The sequence below is a fragment of the Bombyx mori genome, chromosome 8 (assembly GCF_030269925.1).
Source record: "Bombyx mori chromosome 8, ASM3026992v2".
Taxonomy (NCBI): Eukaryota; Metazoa; Arthropoda; class Insecta; order Lepidoptera; family Bombycidae; genus Bombyx; species Bombyx mori.
Window position 1 is genome coordinate 10,184,359 of NC_085114.1, and position 21,343 is coordinate 10,205,701.

Below are 21,343 nucleotides of genomic sequence, written 5' to 3' on the forward strand. Positions count from 1 at the left end.
ACTCCACAGAACAGGTTTTTGATAATCTGCACGAAGCCTCGTTTCGTTGATGCTGGTCCGGTTCAATGTTCACAGAGAGGTTTTGATTTATAACTGAAACAGGCTGTGGAATTGTTATTCAAATTTATTTATATTTTTAAACGCTATTTTCTTGTTCATTTTACTGCAGGCCAAAGACATCTGCGTCTATAGGCGCCTGAATGAATTATTTAATTCGTCTATAGTATTTATAAAAGTTAGTTTTGTTTGCGGCAGTGTAGCAGTAGAAGTTTTGGGCATTAATTTTAAATTTTATTTTTATTTTTTATTAATTGCATAGATGAGTGGACGAGCTTACAGCCCACCTGGCGTTGAGTGGTTACCGAAACCCATATACATCTACAACGTAAATGCCGCCACCCACCTTGTGATATAAGTTCTAAAGTCTCAGTATAGTTACAACGGCTGCCCCACCTTTGAAACCGAAACGCATTACTGCTTCACGGCAGAAATAGGTAGGGTTAATTAAATAGATAATTAACTTAAATAGTTAATTTAAAACATGAATCAAGTCGTCGTGGCTTAAAGGGTATGTCACCAGACGTACTCGTATCGAGCGATGCGACCAATACCGGTGTTCAAATCACGCAGACAGGCGCCTATACTAGATAATTGAGATATAGACTTCAAATGTCAAGATGAATAACGGTATTCGCGTTATGGTGTCTATGGGTAACTTAAAATCAAATTGGCCGTGAACTCGTTCACGAGCCTAAACAATAACATAATATTTAATCTCTGATTTATAAATTTGGTTTATATTTCATCATCGCAACAACGTTTTATTGGTGGTAGATCGTGCCTATTTCTGGCGCCAAATAGTCGTGCATTCCGATTTGCAAAATTAAACTGGCAATGTACAGTAAAATCTAGATTTTGTTCTAAAAGTCAACGGCAAATTGTGTGGCTATGATAACCGCTTAACACCAGATACGCGGAGATCTTGCCTACCCATATCGTGCAATATTATTTTCATAGAAGTCTCAATGTCATTTCTCTCATTGAGATCTTTCATTTCAGGAAGAAGCTCAAAAATGACGAGAAAGTACAGTTAAAGTTAGATAGCGGTATAGTGATGAAATTGCGTAATAAAATTACAATTCGTGTAGTCTTGCGGTTACGTTGTTACGGATACTACGTGAATGAAGGCTTGAAGTGAAATTATTTCGAACCATTCTCGATTGACAACGAATGCGGTCAACAAAAGTAATAATTTAGAAAATGAAGATTTCCCCGCTTGTAATTCAATAATATGTATATAAAAATAATCATTGTAAATTATATAACATACTAATATAATAAATATTATATACTTTTAACACAGTAAATGAAGAACATATGATTTTTGTTTGTAAAATATGCAGAGTAAAAGAAAACAATGCGGGACTTCGTAAATAAAACTTAGTTGTAGTTAAAATTGAACTTTCGACATATGTTTCGGGGTTTCCGATGAAATATTACTTTCACTTGTACGTTTTTTTTTTTCTGATAATCTGACATCTTTAAATAAATGGTTTTGTGTCTCGTGAAGGGTTATCTTACGCAGACCTAGGGCTCAGCCCACGGGACGCCCACATGAATGATATTACTGTTATTACCGCTAGCAATCACTCGTTTCGGTTTGAGGTGAAAGATAGTTGAATAAAAAGTTTCTTTGCCTGTTTGTTTTAATTCGCAAAAATGACAACTGCTTTTAACGAAACGCTCTGAATCAATTTGAAAAGCATTATTATCTTAATTTTATGTACCGTATACCATGATCCCGTGAGATCACGATAGTACGATACGATAATGAGATAATCGAAAAGTCTGATTGATTCCTAATTTTTAATTAATGTCGAATTAAATATTATAATCTCGAACTCCAACTACCGTACTCATGCAATCTTGTCTACGACTCGTAAAAAAAATAAAAATGTGATACTTTTAGTGTTCAAAGGCCTCGTTACAACGACGCGATTGATCGGAAAATGAAAATACTAAAAATCACATCGTGGATAATTTCAAGCACGTTTATATATTTTTTTATAATTATTCTAAATCGCCGGTGTGAAACCACAGGTATATTTATTTAGTTACCAAATATGATTCGAAACATAATGAATATAATTAAAATAACGTGTATTATACGAGACATGAAGCATCACGATCGTATGTGATTGTGATGATAAAAACGGGTCAAGAACGAGTTGCATCGAGGGATATGCAGAAGTCACGAACGCTGTGTGAGTTGACGAGCGCTAATGAAAGATCGTGAGAGAGATAGGCGACCGTCGGGCAACTGTGTTCAGCAGTTAGTGTTTTATTTATTTCATTTATACACGATTCTACCTTTGCAGCACATTTCCATTTCCATTCTCAACACTATCAATGCGAAAGTAAGTTTGTTTGTTTGTTACATCTTAACTATTCAATCGTGTATCGTGAAATTTTGAATGCACATTGGGTACCTTTTATTATATAAGGGTACCTTTTATTCAGAAATATAATATGCTATACCCGAGGGATATTTTTTTTGCATTAACGAGAGTGAAGTCGCGAATAATAACCAGTTTTTATATACATTTTGGAGAAACTCGCGTTTTTTTAAGCATACAAAATTTAATAATATCTAGTAAAAAGTATTTTAATCAACTTCCGAAATTTTTCTTGAATATGAATATTAATGAAATATGAAAATTAGCTCTGACTGATATATGCCAAACTTTTCAAACAAACAAACCGTTTTCGCCAAAGAATCGAACCTAGAGTCCGTGGTGCAGTGGTCACTGCTAGACTACAAGGTAATCAATCATCAGGATCTACTTGATCAGATCAGAATAAAAGTATCGAGTTTGTTTGTAGTTATTAAATATTTTTTATTAAACAAATAACGAGTACTAACAAGTAATTAGTGCACCAATGGTATTTTATTTTTGACGTTAATTTCTATTTCTTAGTTATCCGTAGCTGAGAGACGATTAAAATACAGCTTACTAATAATAATTCGGATCGGAAATTGCTTTATAATTAATTAACACATCGGATTAGGATGTAGATAAAACGGGAACGATATAAAGACTGAAACAATTGATTCACTGGTGGTAGGACCTCTTGGGAGTCCGCACGGGTAGGTACCACCACCCCGCCTATTTCCGCCGTGAAGCAGTAATGCGTTTCGGTTCGAAGGGTGGGGTAGCCGTTGTAACTGTACTGAAACCTTAGAACTTCTATCTCTAGGTGGGTGGCGCATTTACGTTGTAGATGTCTATGGGCTACAGTAACCACTTAACACCAGGTGGGCTGTGAGCTCGTCCATCCACCAAAGCAACAAAAAAAAAAATCAAATCTAATTGTGTTTTATCACACCGATCTCATATTAAAAGAAGAAAGCTTCAAAAAGTATTTTTTTTGTTTATTAGTAATATATATTAGTAAATAGCTTTCGTTTATAATAAAATCCCTAACTAAAAATGTTAATAAAATTTAATCTCCTTGAGAACTCGTACAAGTTACCACACCAAAGTCATAAACTATAAAATCAGTCAGACTTAAACAATAAATCGTGAATGTCACACATGATGGCATATAATCGATTTACAACCACAAGACGCAAAGGAGACCGAGAACGTCTTACACCTAACAAATCAATGTTAGATTTTACGCGCTTAAAGGAGAAAGAGGAAAAAAAAAATTGAATCGATTATCGATTTTAGGAAGAATCGAGAAATGATAATTTAAAAAGAATTGATTATTTTGTTGTTTTTGATTGTTTATGTGTGAAACATAAATTCAAAACTAACTTTTAATCATCGAACGACTTATTTTTACATAGCAGAAAGAGGGAAAAAAATATTGGATCGATTATCGATTTTAGGAAGAATTGAGATGTGATAATAATTTGAAAATAATTGTATATTTTGTTGTTTTTGGTTGTTTATGTGTGAAACATAAATTCAAAACTAACTTTTAATCATCGAACGACTTATTTTTACATAGCCAAGATAAAAACTTCATTACGTGGCCGTTTTGGAGTCCTCGTGGCCTAAAGGATAAGACGTCCGGTGCATTCGTATATAGCGATGCAACGGTGTTCGAATCCCGCAGGCGGGTACCAATTTTTCTAATGAAATACGTACTTAACAATTGTTCACGGTTGACTTCCACGGTGAAGGAATAACATCGTGTAATAGAAATCAAACCCGCAAAATTATAATTTGCGTAATTACTGATGGTAGGACTTCTTGTGAGTCCGCACGGGTATGTACCGCCACCACCCTGTCTATTTCTGCCGTGAAGCAGTAATGCCTTTCGGTTTGAAGACAGCCGTTGTAACTATACTGAGACCTTAGAACTTATATCTCAAGGTGGGTGGCGCATTTATGTTGTAGATGTCTATGGGCTCCGGTAACCACTTAACACCAAGTGGGCCGTGAGCTCGTCCACACATCTAGACAACAACAAAAAAGAGTAAAAACAATTCTAAATAATACGAAACTATTGTTAACCTCTATTCTACGTAAATCTAAAAAGGTCAGAAATAAAATATCACGTCGCGTTATTTTTAGTTGTCGTGATTTTTAGTCAGTATTATACTTCGGAACAAGTAATTAATGTTTCGAAGCGACAAAGCAGCTTCATGTGCGTACTTTCGTTCCGCTCACGACTCATACGTGATTATGTACAGAGTTAATTGAGATGCTCTACGCTTATTGCTCAAAAGATTGAGCGACAAAGTAAGGGGAAACTGTTGTTCCCTGTTCCAAAGACTTTAAGATGGATGTTGCATTTTGAATGAGCGTGTTGAATTATGACGCCAGATCAGAGCACGTTAAGCAATAGGTACTCTTCGTTCATTGATTTGAAATTCGTTAAATTTCGCTGCGGATTTTTTCGTTCTTATACACAGTATTAGATCCAAACAAATTGAGGGTATAAAACAAAGGCGGTCTGTATTGAAAACCCTCTCTTGAAGTCGGCGTCGGCTAAAAAGAAGCAGAAACCTTCGTAACTCACAAACACCAAAGACTCGAATAGGGGCATTGCGATGTATTGCTCAAAACAAAGCGTCATGTTCCGTTTACTTGTAAGGGGGAGATTTTTGCTTCCTTAATGATTTTATCACGTCGTGCACTATAAGCACTTTTGGCTATACAATAAAATCGTGTAGGTCGTTTTCGAATCGTTTCGGCCATGTTTTTTTGTTTTTTTTTTTAAATATCCGCACATATGTACAAAACATTCTCTTCGTCCATCGACAATATTTCTTTTATAGTTTATTAGCGTCAATATTTATTAGTTTTTGCTATGTATCATTCAAATTAGTAATAAACTTCCCTCCACGATTCTCCTTGTACGACCTTGGCATTTTTGTAGTCCACTCATCATTAAGCGGGACATAAAACAATACTTAAAAAAATATGTATATTAAGTAAAATTATGCCAATAGTCTCTTACAATGTCCTAGTTTTTTATTTTATTTCAGTCTTTATTGGGCTTAATGCCATTGCTGAACAATTGTTTGGTTGTTTGTGGAAAAGTCATTGGTATTTTGGTTTTATATTTGATATTTTTACACAGAGAAAGAACTATCGTTCAAAATTAAGAACTATCGTTCAAAATTCTTTTAAAATTCAATTCGCATTGAGCACTGTTACTGGACAGGTAGCAAATTTGCCAACATGAAACTGCTTATTTCCATACAATTAGCGTTGCGCACGTTGGAGCACGTGTCCCTGCCGACAAGCATTATGTCTGCAAGCCCTCACACAAAGCGTTTAAATGTTTAAACATTTCATTCAAACGCACTCGACTTAGTATTTTGTGTCTCATTATATTATTCACGACCAGTTTATTGCTCACTCTGTTTTTAACCTAACCTTTTGTTGAATAATTAAGTTTTATATAGATACAGAATATGTTTAGTCCGCACCGCATTATACTATTTGCTTGGTTATTTTACGCAAAATACCTTAAGACTTTCAAAAGACTATTATTCCTTTTTTAATAATTGTGAATTTGATTTATCTCAATCTAAACTGTTTCCAAACTTATATCGATTGTTTAAACGGTAAATTCTTCAATTTTAAACCAAGCTCTTCACCAAGTTTGGTCAGGTAAAGTCCAATACCTGTAATATACATTTCTGTATTGAAAGTTTTCGACCATAAAATAAGAATGGTGTGATCAACGAAATATCTCACCTTTTCTTGGAAAGCTTTTGCATTGTTGAATTGTATATGTACAAAGAGCTCAAATTGCACCTGGCGTTAATCTATTACTACAATGAAACCTTAGGCCGTCACTTGGAAACGTAATTTCGAATATTATATTTAATAAATAAGATAGCCAATCAAACCACGGCACGAATAGATAAAGAGTTCTTAATAATATTACGAAATCTGATTTTTAAAGTAGGGCAAACCTAAATACTACATAATTATATGTATTTCTTCTTTGGGTAGCTAACGATCGTGTCCTAGCTCTAACTACTGCAACTCCTATATAGAGGTCTAGTATTGAAGGCTAAACCATTATTTAAGATTTATAAGTCTATAGAATATGACGTATTTTTGTTGGTTACAAGTAAACCGCTTTCATTTTTCAACCAAAACGCTTAGAAACAAAAGCCGTGTCACGTCTTACTTTAATCAAAATATTCACGATTATGGACGTATGTAAGACACTTATGACAATAAAGTCTGTACAATGGGTGGGAAGGGTTTGCGGTGGACCACCGGCGAAGCCGCGTCCATCGAGTCTTCGAAACCATCCTGAGATCTGTCACTGCTTGTGTATTTTACGACCTGAGGTATATATGCGGGACCATTTATCGTAATAGTGCTCATAGTATTGTGTTTACGTTCACGGATTCAAAATTTAGTTTGAAGCCATTTCCTCGTGATCTTTTTCTGCGACGTGAGACCACAGTCGTTGTTAAAAGATGGCCATTTTAAGTCGGGACGCACGATTACTTTAGAAAAGTTTTCAGAAATATCCAGAATATTCTCGTATATGCTATTAATTTAGTACACAAATCAAATATTGATAATTTATTATCTTAAAGCTAACACAATTCGTTTTCTAGAGACACTTTTCAAAATCATTAAGATATCATTCCGAAATTTAGTTAGTTAAATTATATTCACATCTTATGAATATCCGGTTTTTATTATTAAACCTAAGAGAATTTAATGATAATAATCAGTTTTCAATTCATTCGATTCATACGTTCACATAAGCACGTATCATGTCGGTAGTGTAATGGAGTCACGTCGAACATGTGCCGATATGCTATTCCGCGTCAATAGCGCACAGACTTCGGTAGCTCTTTGATCTCCCCAATTGATTTAATCGAATCTTTCAACAATAGATCAGCGCCTTATCACCGTTCTCATTGCCTTAATGAAGTCGTTCTGATTGAGGAGACGTCGTTTAGAGTTTAACATCAATTGTATTCGTAACCAGTTGATTGCTATGATCACAGATGAAGATAGCCGTTAATTAAATTTAGGCCTACTGATAATGAAAATCATCTTAATGATCTTTACGATCATTAGTTGATTGAATTGAAGTTATTGGACGTTTAAAAATCTTAATTATCATAAAATAAATATGTTAATAGATTTCAATAAAAGAATCAACGTGTTTCGATTACGATATAGAAAAATATACACTGGGAACCCTAAAACTGAATTTAGGATGCTAAATTGATGACCCACGACAAAAACCATTTTATTGTGACTGCTATCTAAATAGTTGTGCAATATGGTCTCGCTATCGGTCGTTGTCAAGGATTGATAGTTGTATTGATGGAAATTTATCGCCCTTTTGATAGGTGCGGCCCAAGGATACGATACACGAGACAGAGCCTAGGAGCGGCCTTTGATAGACAGTAGATGATGTTTGCATTTCGTCGCTTAATGGAAGGAGTAAAGTTGTGCTCAAATATATCGCCTTACACTGCTGTGAATACATTTATATTGATGTCTATGAAGCAATAAAAGCGTAGGCGCATACGTCGGATAATACCAATGAGGGCACGATCGATGACATGGATGTGGGCGCGGAACTACGCCAATCGTAAATGAGCCCTTTGTGTTTTCGATTGGCTATAGGGGTTTGACCGATTGCCTTTCGCAGCTTTCAGCGCAAGCCAGCTGTCATTAAGCGGGTAAAAAAAAAACATTAATTCACATAAAAGCTTAAAACTATCACAACACACGAATAAATAACATAACGGTTTCAACGGAAATTTATTTAAAGTGGAGTTAGTGAGCTTTCTCGGGTTTGTCTAAGAAAATATTTAGATAAGGTACATATGTCGCAACATCGAGTGAAACAATGAAGTCTTAATTGTAAGTCTGTGCTTTTCTAATGCCCTTTTAAAAGTTTAACGACCCTAAGGATGTGTGGGTGTTGATATTGTATGGTACCGAGTGGAAAATCAGAGATCAAGAACAATGCTTGTAATAACGATAACCAAATGATAAACAATGGAAACAAGATGTATCTGCAAGATGTTTTATGAGGATACTATATAGTTAAGCGCAGACACGCTACGTTGATTACCGTGAAATTTTATATACATAGAATACACCAATATGTCAAAACTACTCATGTACCTGCTATCCGTTAATTGCACCATGTAAAAAACCTTATCTGAAGTGCTGAATCACATAGACCATGAAGTTTTACGTAAATAAGAGGAAAGAGGCCCTAGCTAATTGAGCAAGTAGCAAAAAAAACCCGAGCGGAGCCGCTCCGGCTCCGCTCGGGTCTTTAACAACAATTTCAACGATATTTGACGTTGTTTCATTTTTTTAAATAAAATAACACTTATTATGGCATAACTATAATAGTTAGACATATGCTGTTGCGACACTTTTTTGTAAATAATAATGTGTTTTACAAAGTCGTAGTACATTATTTTATTCTATCATCAATAGTTTTCACAGGGAACGCGATGTAAAGAATATTTTAGGTATTTTTTTTACACCTTGGGTTACATTCTTGGAGTTTTAGTAAGGATCCCTATTATTTTTCAAAAAAGATTATAAGCTATGTCACTCGGAAATAGTCTAGCTTCCAAACTGTGAAAGAATTTTTCAAATCGGTTCAGTAGTTTCGGAGCCTATTCAATACAAACAAACAAATCTTTCCTCTTTATAATATTAGTATAGATAAACTCGTTTAATGCTGTTTCTTATTATGCTATACTTTGATGAAACTTATACTCCGCGTTAAGCATTATGTTCATACACTACTTCAATAATAGTATATAAACCGGTCACCGTTCGCGTCGAACCCGTCGCTTACGACCAAGGGCTCCACGAGCGAACTAACCCATAGACACAGCCCACTGAGTTTCTCGCCGGATCTTCTCAGTGGGTCGCGTTTCCGATCCGGCGGTAGATTCTGCGAAGCACTGCTCTTGCTAGGGTCAGTGTTAGCAACTCTCCGGTTGAGCCCCCCGAGCTCACCTACAAACGTTAGGGTGAAGCTGAAATAGCCTCTCAAGGCTATCAGCATAGGTAGGGGAAAAAAAGTATACACAAATATTGTCTGGTTTCTGATATAAATATAATATAAACCGTTTTTTTATTGAATATAATTAATCGACGAGGTTGATAGAAGTCGTTGTCGCCTAAAGGATAAATAAGATAAGTCTGGTTGTTCATGGCGGTGCAATCGAAATCTTCAGTCAGGTATAATTTTTTTTAACGTAATACGTACTTGACTCATATTCACGAATGACTTATCTTATATTTAATTTCAGAAAGACGATCACAGGATATTTATTATTGGAATGAATAAGTTCATCATTCCATGAGGCCATGACCAATGCTGTAATTGAATCCAAATGGAATAGATTACGATTTGACATCGAATTATAGACCGTAATCGATTTGTAACAAGATGATCGATTGTTATTTGCGAGATTCACTTATTGGAATATTTATCGGTAGCGACATAAAAACGTGTTTTATTTCATATTAGTTTTATCATGTATCCAAATGTTATTATTTAAAAAAAAAAAAAAAAAAACAATTCCATTAATTTGAATTCTCCAAATCCCGTTAAGAATATCTGAATAAATCTTATCGGTTGAATGAATTATTAAATTAAGAACGTTATATTTTTAAATACAAAATAGTAATAAACTAAAAAAAAAAAAGACTGGTGGCCAAGTAGAGCTTTTGATCGTACTTAATGATCACATTTTGAAGTAATCCCTAAGTTATTTATTTATCCATTAGATCATCAATAAAATTATCAATACGACGTGCTTAATCCAGTGACTAAGTATGTACTATTTTTTATCTTATAATACATACTAAATAAATTTATGATTTTAAGTAGTTTTTTCTTCAATGCAACGTATAGATACAGGAATCATAATAATTTAAATGAATTCACAGAACGTTAAATATTCAAATCTACCTAAAAAAAATTTTTCTGTTTTGGTCACGGTCTTTTGAATAGTAGCTTAATATTAAGTTGGTATATTTTAGTTGAATTTGCCATCACTTATCTATATATCTGAAACAATAGTAACAAGTACAACTCGAATGCTCACAGTTGAAAACTAAAAAGGTGATTTCGGTAATTCCTTGAGGTCTATACGAACAGCGCATAATCTTCACGACCATTATCTATCCTGTAATGATGGAATGAACAGCCCACAAATACCGTATAATCACATCCGCCTCGTTAGCGCTGCTTGAATGGATCATGTTTTACAACCATACATTGATTTGCCAATGAATGCGGGGATAATGATGGAGACTCGTTTCAAAATTCATAGCTTCAACTTTTTCATTGTAAATATTAACATGACGTCAGTAGTTCAAGTACAAAAAAAAATGTAAAGGAAACGAATTAAGCCAGCAGCGGAACAGACTTCAAGTTTTTTTGCTATGTTTAAAATAGGAACTAAGAAATCGATAAGAGAAAAAGAATCATTTTTTTAAAAAAAAAGGGACTTGAACTATGTATCTTTTATAATTAAACTTTTTTTTAACGGTGCAGATTAAAAATCACAACAAAAATTTATGTTTTTTATTTATTTATCTTTTTATTACTTTGATGGCTGGACGAGCTCACAGCCCACCTGGTGTTAAGTGATTACTGGAGCCCATAGACATCTACAACGTAAATGCGCCACCCACCTTGAGATATAAGTTCTCAGATCTCAAGTTACAACGGCTGCTCAACCCTTCAAACCGAAACGCATTACTGCTATACGGCAGAAATTAGCAGGGTGGTGCTACCTACCCGCGCGAATTCACAAGAGGTCCTACCGCCAGTAAAAATGTGCATTGTTGTATGTTTCCAGGTTACTTGTTGGAGCTCCGTTAGATCAAAATCTACAACCGAACACAACAAAGTCTGGCGCTTTGTGGAAATGCAGTCTCAGCCCAGACACGAACGACTGCGAGCAGATTATTACAGACGGGAAACGAAGTGAGTTGTTTTACGCCCATACGATTAGGGTTCATATTCGTGAATTCATTTCACAAATAGCCGTTATACGTTTCGTAGAATGCTAGAAATTTAAAAGTATTTTATGGCATTGAACGGAATTCGTAGTGGCGATAAAAAAAACTACATATTTAATTTATTTCAGACTGTGTCGAGGAATTATTGTACCACATTTAATTTATATTGAAAGAAAAATGTTACCGCCATTATTATTTTTTTGTTCATAATACTTTTCAAGTTTTCTCAACTGGCATCCAAATCAAATTCAAATGCATCTTGACATTTTATTATATTTACTGAATAATGTCATTATCCTATCCATGTCTGTTCATTAAAATTATCGCTGATATCATAACTTTGAACACTATATCCAAGAAATGGGCTTTTTAAATCATCTTCATCCTCGATCTTAAACAGTGATGAACTGGTCCTTTGTATTAAGATTCGCAATTCTGTAATAAATTATTTTAACCATAATTTACTCCTAGTAGATGTTTCGATGTTTATATTAATAAACAAGAAAAAGGTTTGTTTTAATCTGTGTGTTTAGTTTCTAGTCTAATAGGGTAAATAGGTAGCTAGTTCTCCACGTGTTTAAATAATGCGAACGTAGTTTTAGTATTTAGCGACACATTTTTAATTCAACAGATGATCGAACACGGATTGTATTATACATACTTAGAAATTTAGAGTCATTAGAGAATGTAGAAATGTGCACTTTGATAATTTACTACCTGGATTTACGTTAGGAACTGTCATATATGTTTAAGCAAATTTATAGATATTAACTAAAATGTTGTCTTTTGTCGATGGTGTCCCAAACAGCGGAGTACGGCACGATAAATACGAGTAAGTGAGCTGTGGTCTCGATCTCCTTATTATATTTTAATACTGCTCTATGACTAATGTGAACTAATTGCTATGTTTTAATTTTGATTTTACTAATAGCCCAAAACTTTACGCGCGAACTTCGGCTGGAACAATCATGAACATAAACGCATGTGCATCATTCACGTAGCTCCAAAATTTTATTTTGCACTTGTTACAATTTAATATAACTAAAAAAATTGGGATACATTTTCTTGTTTATGCTCTCAATCGATAACTAATCGGAAAAATATTGAAATCGGTCTCAAGAAAATATATCCTCACATAATTATAAGTTAGCACTAACAGTATACGCAACAGCACGGAATTACATGCTTATGCCGCGCACATTTCTTAAACTTTTAGTGAATCGCTGATAATAGCAATGTCAATTTGAAAGCTCAGTATGTATTGACAAATTATTTAGTGCTTCGAATTCGTTTTGATTTAGAGCTTTCGTTAAAATGAAATACGTAGTAAAAATAATAATCATAGAAATGTGAATAGTGTAGACAAAGTAGTAGTTCGAACGGTAATATCAATGAATTTACAAAAAAGTAACAGAAAAAGGTGACTGGTTCAAATGTAAATTAAAATAGAAAACAGTATTGCACAGTAAAACTAAAAATATAAAATTTAACAACATTAATAAATTTATTAATCAAGTAAAAGTAAAATTATAACAACAGTAAATTTCGTACTGAAAACCAATTTATGTCTGGCTAAAAACACGCGTAACAGATATTAAAAATATCGTCTAACAAACAAAAGCTGGGCCGATTAACAGATGTCTCTTTAAAATGTAACATTATGCAGTATTTCAAATTAAAAATTCTGGTGCTCTTTTGGTGTATTAACGAATCGGCCAATTATTAATATCCAAATTATTAATATCAGTAACATAGATTTCGATAACGTTCATTAACACGAGACCACAAGTTAAAGCCGTATCTTCTGTATTGTCTTCGATTTGTTTTCAGGTTTTAGCTGTCACCTTTATTTTTATCACTTTAGTTTAGATTTGGTCACTATAGGTTTTGATTTGTTGAAATGAAGTGCATGATTTGCTAAAAAAAAATTAGCTATGTATATGCACGATTGTTGAAGCCATGAATTTTATGGATCTTATCTTATCTTTATCACCGGATCATCAATAACACTGCGACACTCGCCTGGTTGCAAAGCTTTGCATCTGCCAAGAACATCACATATTTTGGGATTTCTACAAGTGATTTAGATCAGAATGCAATGATCAAGTTGAATCTTTATCCATTTCTAGCTTTCGCATACAGGACAATTTGTCATTTGACGAATGAAAATGGTTTTTATATTAATGTTTTTGGGTTGAGTTTTTAATACCAAAATAACATGGTTTTATCCGAAGAAGCTAAATGTCTCTTACATATTATGTGTCTAATATATGAAGCTTAGCAAAATTTTGCTTTATCAATTAAGATATTTTGTTTAATTTTACATACATAACATTTTAAAATGTAACTTTTTCTTATATCTTGCATGATAATGGCAACTGATAAGTTTATAATGTTTTGTTATAATTTATTTAGCACTGGATTCTGATCATCTATCGGGTCCTTATTCAGACGAGATCAAGGAAGGCCAATGGCTCGGCGTGACTGTTCGAAGTCAGGGTCCTGGCAAAAAGGCTGTAGTTTGTGCTCACAGGTAAACTATTGCATAGAAAAAAATTTACACTAAAAACTTAGAATGCGTCTTTTTGATAATAATTATTACACAATGATGTATTTTTATATTGGAATGACAAATCCGCAGGTACATTCGAAAGATTGGACAACTGCAATTCGGCCAAGGACTGTGTTACACTTTCAAAAACACTCTACAACTACACGAAATCACTGAACCTTGTAGAGGAAGACCTATTACTAGGTAAACGCTTAGGGTGGAAACCTTCTTATTCGTAATACGTGAATATTTGCACAGTATACATATATTCAATAAAAACATTTACAGAGAACACGAAGAATATGGTTTCTGTCAAGTAGGAACAAGCAGTACTCTATTGGATGATGAAACATTAATCCTCGGCAGTCCGGGACCGTATGCCTGGCGAGGAACAATATTCGCACAAGATATGACCGACGAAATGTTTGCCCGAGATAATGTGGTCTATAGTGCACCTGTCACTGATGGTGCTAGTCCTGTCGAGAAATACAGCTACCTGGGTAAGTCCGGTGAAAATTTACTTTCAACTAATCCTGCTTCCTTTAAAATGTTTTTTTTTTTTCCAATGATAGTTCTACGTATTTAGAAGATGAAAGTAATTGTTTACTAGGAACTATTTTAAATATAATATTTTTCCATGCCAGGAATGTCAGTAGCAGGTGGAATGTTTTTTGGAAACAAGTCCTCTTACGTAGCCGGTGCACCCCGGGCCCAAGGGACTGGTCAAGTTGTAATTTTCAACAAAAAAGACACCGCTGATTGGGGCAGAACGGACTTAGATATTCTTCGTTTTACACTCATTCTGAAAGGGGAACAGTTTGGGTCCAGCTTTGGATATGAAGTGGCCGTGGCTGATGTTAATGGAGATGGGTGCGTTTGATTGGTTAATAATAACCACTTGCTTTGAATCAAATTTACAAAATTAGACTTAATCGCACCACATTTTCAGATTGCCGGATCTTCTAGTCGGTGCACCATTTTATTTTTCACGAGATGCCGGTGGTGCAGTGTACTTATATCTTAATAAAAATCAAAACTTAACAAAAAAGTTCGATTTAAAGTTGACTGGAAAACAAGAATCACAGTTTGGTATTTCCATTGCTAATGCATCAGACTTAAACAAAGATGGTTGTCAAGATATAGCAATCGGTAGTCCTTACGAAGGGAATGGAGTTGTGTATATTTATATGGGTAACCGTAGAACTGGTTTGAATTCAATACCAGATCAGGTTATTTCAGCTGAAAGCTTACCAATCGTATTGAAGACATTTGGCTACTCGCTTTCAGGGGGTATTGATTTAGATGCTAATGGATATCCTGATTTGTTAGTTGGCGCGTATGAGAATGTAAGTTTAGTTATGTTTTTTTTTAATTAACTGTACTCGCACTAATAGAATTTGTGTTCGCCTAAACGTATAAAAAGTATCGTCATAGCTAGCACGTGTAAGTTAACATTTACGAGCATTCGCTGCTAATGATCTGTTTAATGATACAACATCAAATTTAATTACAGAGCAGCGTCGCTTTAATACGAACGAGACCGATCATTGACATAAAGACGTCAATACGACCATCGAATACTATAATTAATATCGACCCGACGAAGCAGGGCTGTGAAAGAGATCCATCCTCAAAGTATACATGTTTCCACTTTCAAGCCTGCTGTACAATCGAATCTTTGGTGAAATCCACAAAAACGAATGCTCTAAAGTTGAATTATGTAATTGAAGCAGAAACTTTCCTTGGCGGGAAAAGATATTCTAGGGTGTTCTTGGATACAGAAAAGACGAACATAGTTAAAAAGTCAATTGTTCTGGACAAAGAAATCGAAGATTGCAGAGAACACATTGTTTACATAAAAAACAATACAAGAGATATTCAAACCCCAATAAAGGTAATAAATATCGTTGTGTAAGGCTGTGGTGAAGTATTTCTAATGGCTATTATAAGACATATCTTTTGCTAAAAAAATTGGGTGACGAGCTAACTAACGGCCCTTGTTTTACATAGACCCTACGTAAATTGTGATCTAAATTTTAATTGTATTATATAATATCTGTCCCACCGTTCACATTCAAACGCATGATTGCTTCACGGAAGAAATCGGCAGGATGCAGGTGTATTCCAGTGCCGTCATCCAATTAATATTCAGATTTTTACTACTATACTCAGGTATGATAATTTCGTTTTTTAGTTCCAAGTGACATATAAATTGGAGAATGTCGAGCCGCAATATTCTCCCTCTGGCACTTTGCCCAACATCGATGATTACCCTGTTCTCAATGCGACAGCGATGACAACCTTCAGCGCTCACTTCTTGAACGACTGCGGGACTGATGCGATTTGTGTTAGTAATCTAATCGTCAATCCTGTTTTACAATTACCAAAAAGTAAGTTTTCTTTATTCCCTTCTGTCTTGACGAGGTATACTGAAATCTTAGAGTAACGTTTAAAAATTGTTAACATTTTCAATCTAGGTCTAAAATATTTTTTCTATAAAGTTTTAATTGTTATGCACGATACAGTAAAAATGTTTTTTTTAAACTTACTGTCTTTAAGCATTAATTTATCAGTCACACGCGTAATCTTTCAGCGTCAGATGGCAAGTCGTACGCGCTCACATTAGGCCAAGAGGAAGAAATTAAGCTGTCAATAACTGTAGACAATTATGGGGAGTCAGCATACGAGAGCCAACTTTTCGTACAACACCATTCAAGTTTACATTACATCGCTGCAAATATAAGTGTAAGTGTTCTTTTAAATTCAATACAGTATTGTACATTTGTTTTTAAATGTATATAGACAAAGTTAAAGTTATTATTACATGGAAACCGAACAAATCTTATTTAACAACTTTAAGAAACAATTTAGGTTGTTTATAAATTAAATACTGGTAATGCAAGATTTGGTTTTTAATAGTACTGTTAAAATGAGATTCACTGAATATTCATTTAACAGACACATACAATTAGATTTCATTAGTAATGCGAAAATTCCAGGACAAGAACGTGATATGTACGAGTGTCAATAAAACGATAGTATCTTGTATGCTGGAGAATCCTTTCAAGAAGCAGCCGGAAAGTGCGGCTCCCATCACAATGAGGTTCGACGCAAGAGCACTTGAAGACAATGAGCCTTCAGTAGTGTTCACAGTTTGGGCTAATTCTACCTCCAAAGAATTGCACTCTGGGAAGAAGCCGGTTCAAGTCGAAGCCCTTGTAATTAAGAATGCTGAATTACTAATTAAAGGGTCAGTACCTAAGTTTTGATTAGTTTTTAAATATCGTGTAACTAGATGCTTGACCTCGTGCCTAAAACTTTTACACATCTCATACATACATTATTTTTATTACGTTAAGGTTATTATTTTGATATTTTATTACTTCGTTAGTTTTGAAGTCACCTTGACTTCTACACTCTGTGTCCCAAATTAAGTTCTGGGTGGAGTTAGTTTCTTTATTAAAGATTTTGTAGTTAATAGACGGCGTCGGATTTTTTTTAAATCCCAACATTGATGTGCCATAAAATCCACTGTTCATCAATAGAAAAAACACGATTCAAAAAATCACAATCAAAATTCCACATTTTCAGAGCTGCCCGACCAGAACAAGTTTTCTACGGAGGAGATATAAAAGGAGAATCTGCCATGACTTACTTCGATGACGTCGGTACAAGAGTGGTGCATACTTACCAGGTACAAAACTTAATAATGAATTACTTACAAATCAAAGATTCAAAATTAAACCTAGACTGAAAGTTTGAAATATTGATTGTCGTTACTGCTGATGTATTTTGAGATTACGCACTGCAGTCTTGCCTTTTGCTCGCCCGAAATAATGACACGTTAATTGGTGGATCGTGATTCATCTGCCCATTGACAATAATATTATATATGTATGAAATTATCAGCGACTTGGTTCTTTTTACTATTAGATGAATCGATGCGCTTACCGGAAAGTTTGTGTTAAGTGGCTATTGGTGTCCATGGATATCAGCAATGTAAATGCCGCCACCCATCTCCATAAATGATTTCTGAGTCTTAGTTTTACAGTATCTGCTCTACCCCACCCTTCAAATCGAAAGGTATTATTACTTACGTAATAGTCTTCACATGGTAATCTCTACGAATACCTAAACTCAGTGAACCGTGAGCTTATTCAGCCATATGGTGAATAACAGAATATTAACAAAATATCGTGGCAATGCACCCATTATATTTTTCCCTTGTTTAAATGAACATTTTTACTGGTGGTAGGACCTGTTGCGAGTCCGCGCGGGTGGGTACCACCGTCCTGCCTATTTCTGCCGTGAAGCAGTAATGCATTTCGGTTTGAAGGGTGGGGCAGCCGTTGTAACTATACTTGAGACCTTAGAACTTATATCTCAAGGTGGGTGGCGCATTTACGTTGTGTATGTCTATGGGCTCCATAGACCAATGTGCTGTGGGCTGTGAGCTCGTCAACCAATCTAAGCAATAAAAAAAAAGACTGTTTATTTGATCGAATATACCAATGAGCAAAGATAAGATTCATGACTGTTAGGTTGTATGCACGTCTGGCTTCAAAGGCCATAGGAAAACAATAAATTCAAGCAATTTTATCAATTTCAGGTATTCAATGAAGGCCCTTGGCGCGTGTCTTCCGTGCAAGTTGTTATATTGTGGCCACATCAGGTAGCTTCTGAAAACGCACAGGGCAAATGGCTACTGTATCCCGAAGATGTTCCTACCGTCGACGGCGAAGCTGGTATTGTTTTATTTTATACTTATACGTACACTGAAAATAATACTATAGTATCTTACAGACTTACCTATATTTATAAGATACATAATACGGATAGTTAGTTCTACAGGTTGATATTTATTTGGTAACACTAAATAAAAGAGGACAAAATGTTACAAAATGAGACATGTTTTTGCTCTTTTTTTGTTGTTGCTTAGATGGGTGAACGAGCTCACAGCCCACCTGGTGTTAAGTGGTTACTGGAACCCATAGACTACAACGTAAATGCGCCTCCCACCTTGAGATATAAGTTAATAAGTTCTAAGGTCTCAAATATAGTTACAACGGCTGCCCCACCCTTCAAACCGAAACGCATTACTGCTTCGCGGCAGAAATAAGCAGGGTAGTGATACTTACCCGTGCGGACTCACAAGAGGTTCTACCATCAGTAAATTATTTTCGTTTATTTATTAGTGTAAAGGAGTTTATACATATCACAAAATGTGAAAGAGGTCGAAGGCCCAATTGTATTGAAAACTGGACCGCAGACTAGAGCGCATTATTGCTTCGCTGCTGAAATAATCACGCCGACGCCCTTGTTTAATTGAAAAAAACAAGTGATTATGAAATTTATTTCTTTTAGACCAGAGTAATGGTGAGTGCTTTATCACAGAAAAAGAGATTAACCCCTTAAACCTGACGTCCAGACCTGGAACATTTGAGCCTTATTTAGAAAACTTGGAGATAAATCCATTCATGAGTACTGGAAAGATCAGCGTGAACTCTTATGAAAAACAACAAAATCAAAGTAAAGTTGTAGAATTATCTACTGCCAAGGAAAATAAAGTGAGAAGAAAAAGAGATAGTGACGTAGTTAAAGCCGAAGCATATACGGACAAAGATGGGCAGAGAAAACATGTGGTTAATATGGTAAGTAATTATTATCCGACCGCCCAGAGAACGCAGTCGATCCCACAACAAATTTAGTGCAAGTTACAAACATTATTCTAAGTTGACACGATGATTTATTTTTAAATGATAAGCAACAGAAATATTTTAATCGCTAGCATCAACGCCAACGCAAAGCTACATTGTCATTCAATCACAACCCGAGATTCTTTCAGTGTTCCTTTTATTATACAGTATCGTTTTGTTAGGTGCTGGAAAGACACGTGTAAACTAGAAACACGTGTGATCTAAATCAATTTAGTTGGAAAAAATTGCGTGTATATTCATTTTATTTTACCTGTGTCAATAGTAACAGCAACGCCTGATTATATTTCGTAAATTACAGTCATTCGTGGTACTGTTGAGTCAGCAGTGTGGTACCGTCTAACATTGACTAATTTGACTATTTCTCTTAAATTAAACAACAACTTTTTATTTCACATTGTCACCCTTTTCCTGTGTTACGGGAAGTACGGGTAAAATAAAACTATATATCGTCGTTGTCAAACCAAAATCTGCTATGTGCACTTTTTGAGATTTTTTGGTTTTTGAGAGTTTTTGAGATTTTTTGGCTTTTTCGTATAGTTCACAGCCCTATGTACCGTATAAATAAAACTGTTATTTGTCTATAGCTTTAATATTTATCTCTAACTTTCATTTGATATAGTTCTTAAAAATTCACTTTCATATAAAATTTTATACGAAAATGTTTTTACTTGTTAATTCAAAATAATTGCATCTAGCAGAATTTGGTTTGACAGCGACGATATTATAGTTTTCATTCTTCTCGAAACTATTATAAAGATATTAAAATATTGAATTTAAAAATCAGATTAGAACTATAAACTAAATTATAAACAAAAAATACTCGACAAAATATGCAATTGTAAGGGAATGTATAAAGTTTCTTGGTTTTCAACAACCTAAAATAATTTTCTTACATCTTACAGAGCTGCCAAAAGAAGACAGCGAAGTGCATACAATTTCAATGCGTGATCTATCGACTATCTCGGGCTCAGGCCACAACCATTACTGTGAAGGCTCGACTTTGGAACGCTACACTAGTAGAAGATTATCCCCGAATCAGCCATGTCAACATCGCTTCTACTGCGTTCATACATATACCAGATCACTACAACATCCATCAAAGCAAACAACACGATGATACCGCCACGGTAAGCTACTTAGGCATTTTAGGCAGCGGCTTGGCTCTGCCCCTGGCATTGCTAAAGTCCATGGGCGACAGTAACCACTCACCATCAGGTGGTCTGACTACAAGGGCAATAAAAAAATATATTTTACTTTACTCATATCCGTCACAGTATTATAGTATAGTAATACTTTTTGAATGATAGGCTTGCCAAAGATCTGTTTGTAGTGTAGGTAATATTTTGACATCGAATGGCTCTTAGAATGAAATACGTTCTAATTTACTATATGACTGGTGAATTGCGTATCAAGATAAAGTACCTACAATAAAATTCAGTTACAAGTTTTGATCATAGGAAAAGGTCGCCTTTTCGGGCTTTTGGAAGTATATTTTTAAATCACAATACAAAAAGAATTAAAATAAAAATCATTTTAATTTTCTATCTTTTATTAGT

General features: G+C 34.8%; 1 protein-coding gene across 2 annotated transcripts in view; it reads left to right on the forward strand.

Annotated features, from left to right (window-relative positions):
* The window catches only part of LOC101747051 (integrin alpha-PS1), a 103,469-nt gene that overhangs the window by 80,247 nt on the left and 1,879 nt on the right, over positions 1–21,343 (forward strand). The window contains exons 2-16 of one of the 2 annotated variants that reach the window (XM_004932232.5): positions 11,357–11,484; positions 12,328–12,351; positions 13,935–14,052; positions 14,161–14,274; positions 14,359–14,570; positions 14,715–14,940; positions 15,020–15,416; positions 15,584–15,964; positions 16,265–16,460; positions 16,664–16,815; positions 17,070–17,320; positions 17,662–17,764; positions 18,680–18,815; positions 19,435–19,721; positions 20,690–20,914. In XM_004932232.5, coding sequence (XP_004932289.2) covers positions 11,357–11,484; positions 12,328–12,351; positions 13,935–14,052; positions 14,161–14,274; positions 14,359–14,570; positions 14,715–14,940; positions 15,020–15,416; positions 15,584–15,964; positions 16,265–16,460; positions 16,664–16,815; positions 17,070–17,320; positions 17,662–17,764; positions 18,680–18,815; positions 19,435–19,721; positions 20,690–20,914 — 2,950 coding nt within the window. 2 annotated transcript variants of the gene reach the window in all.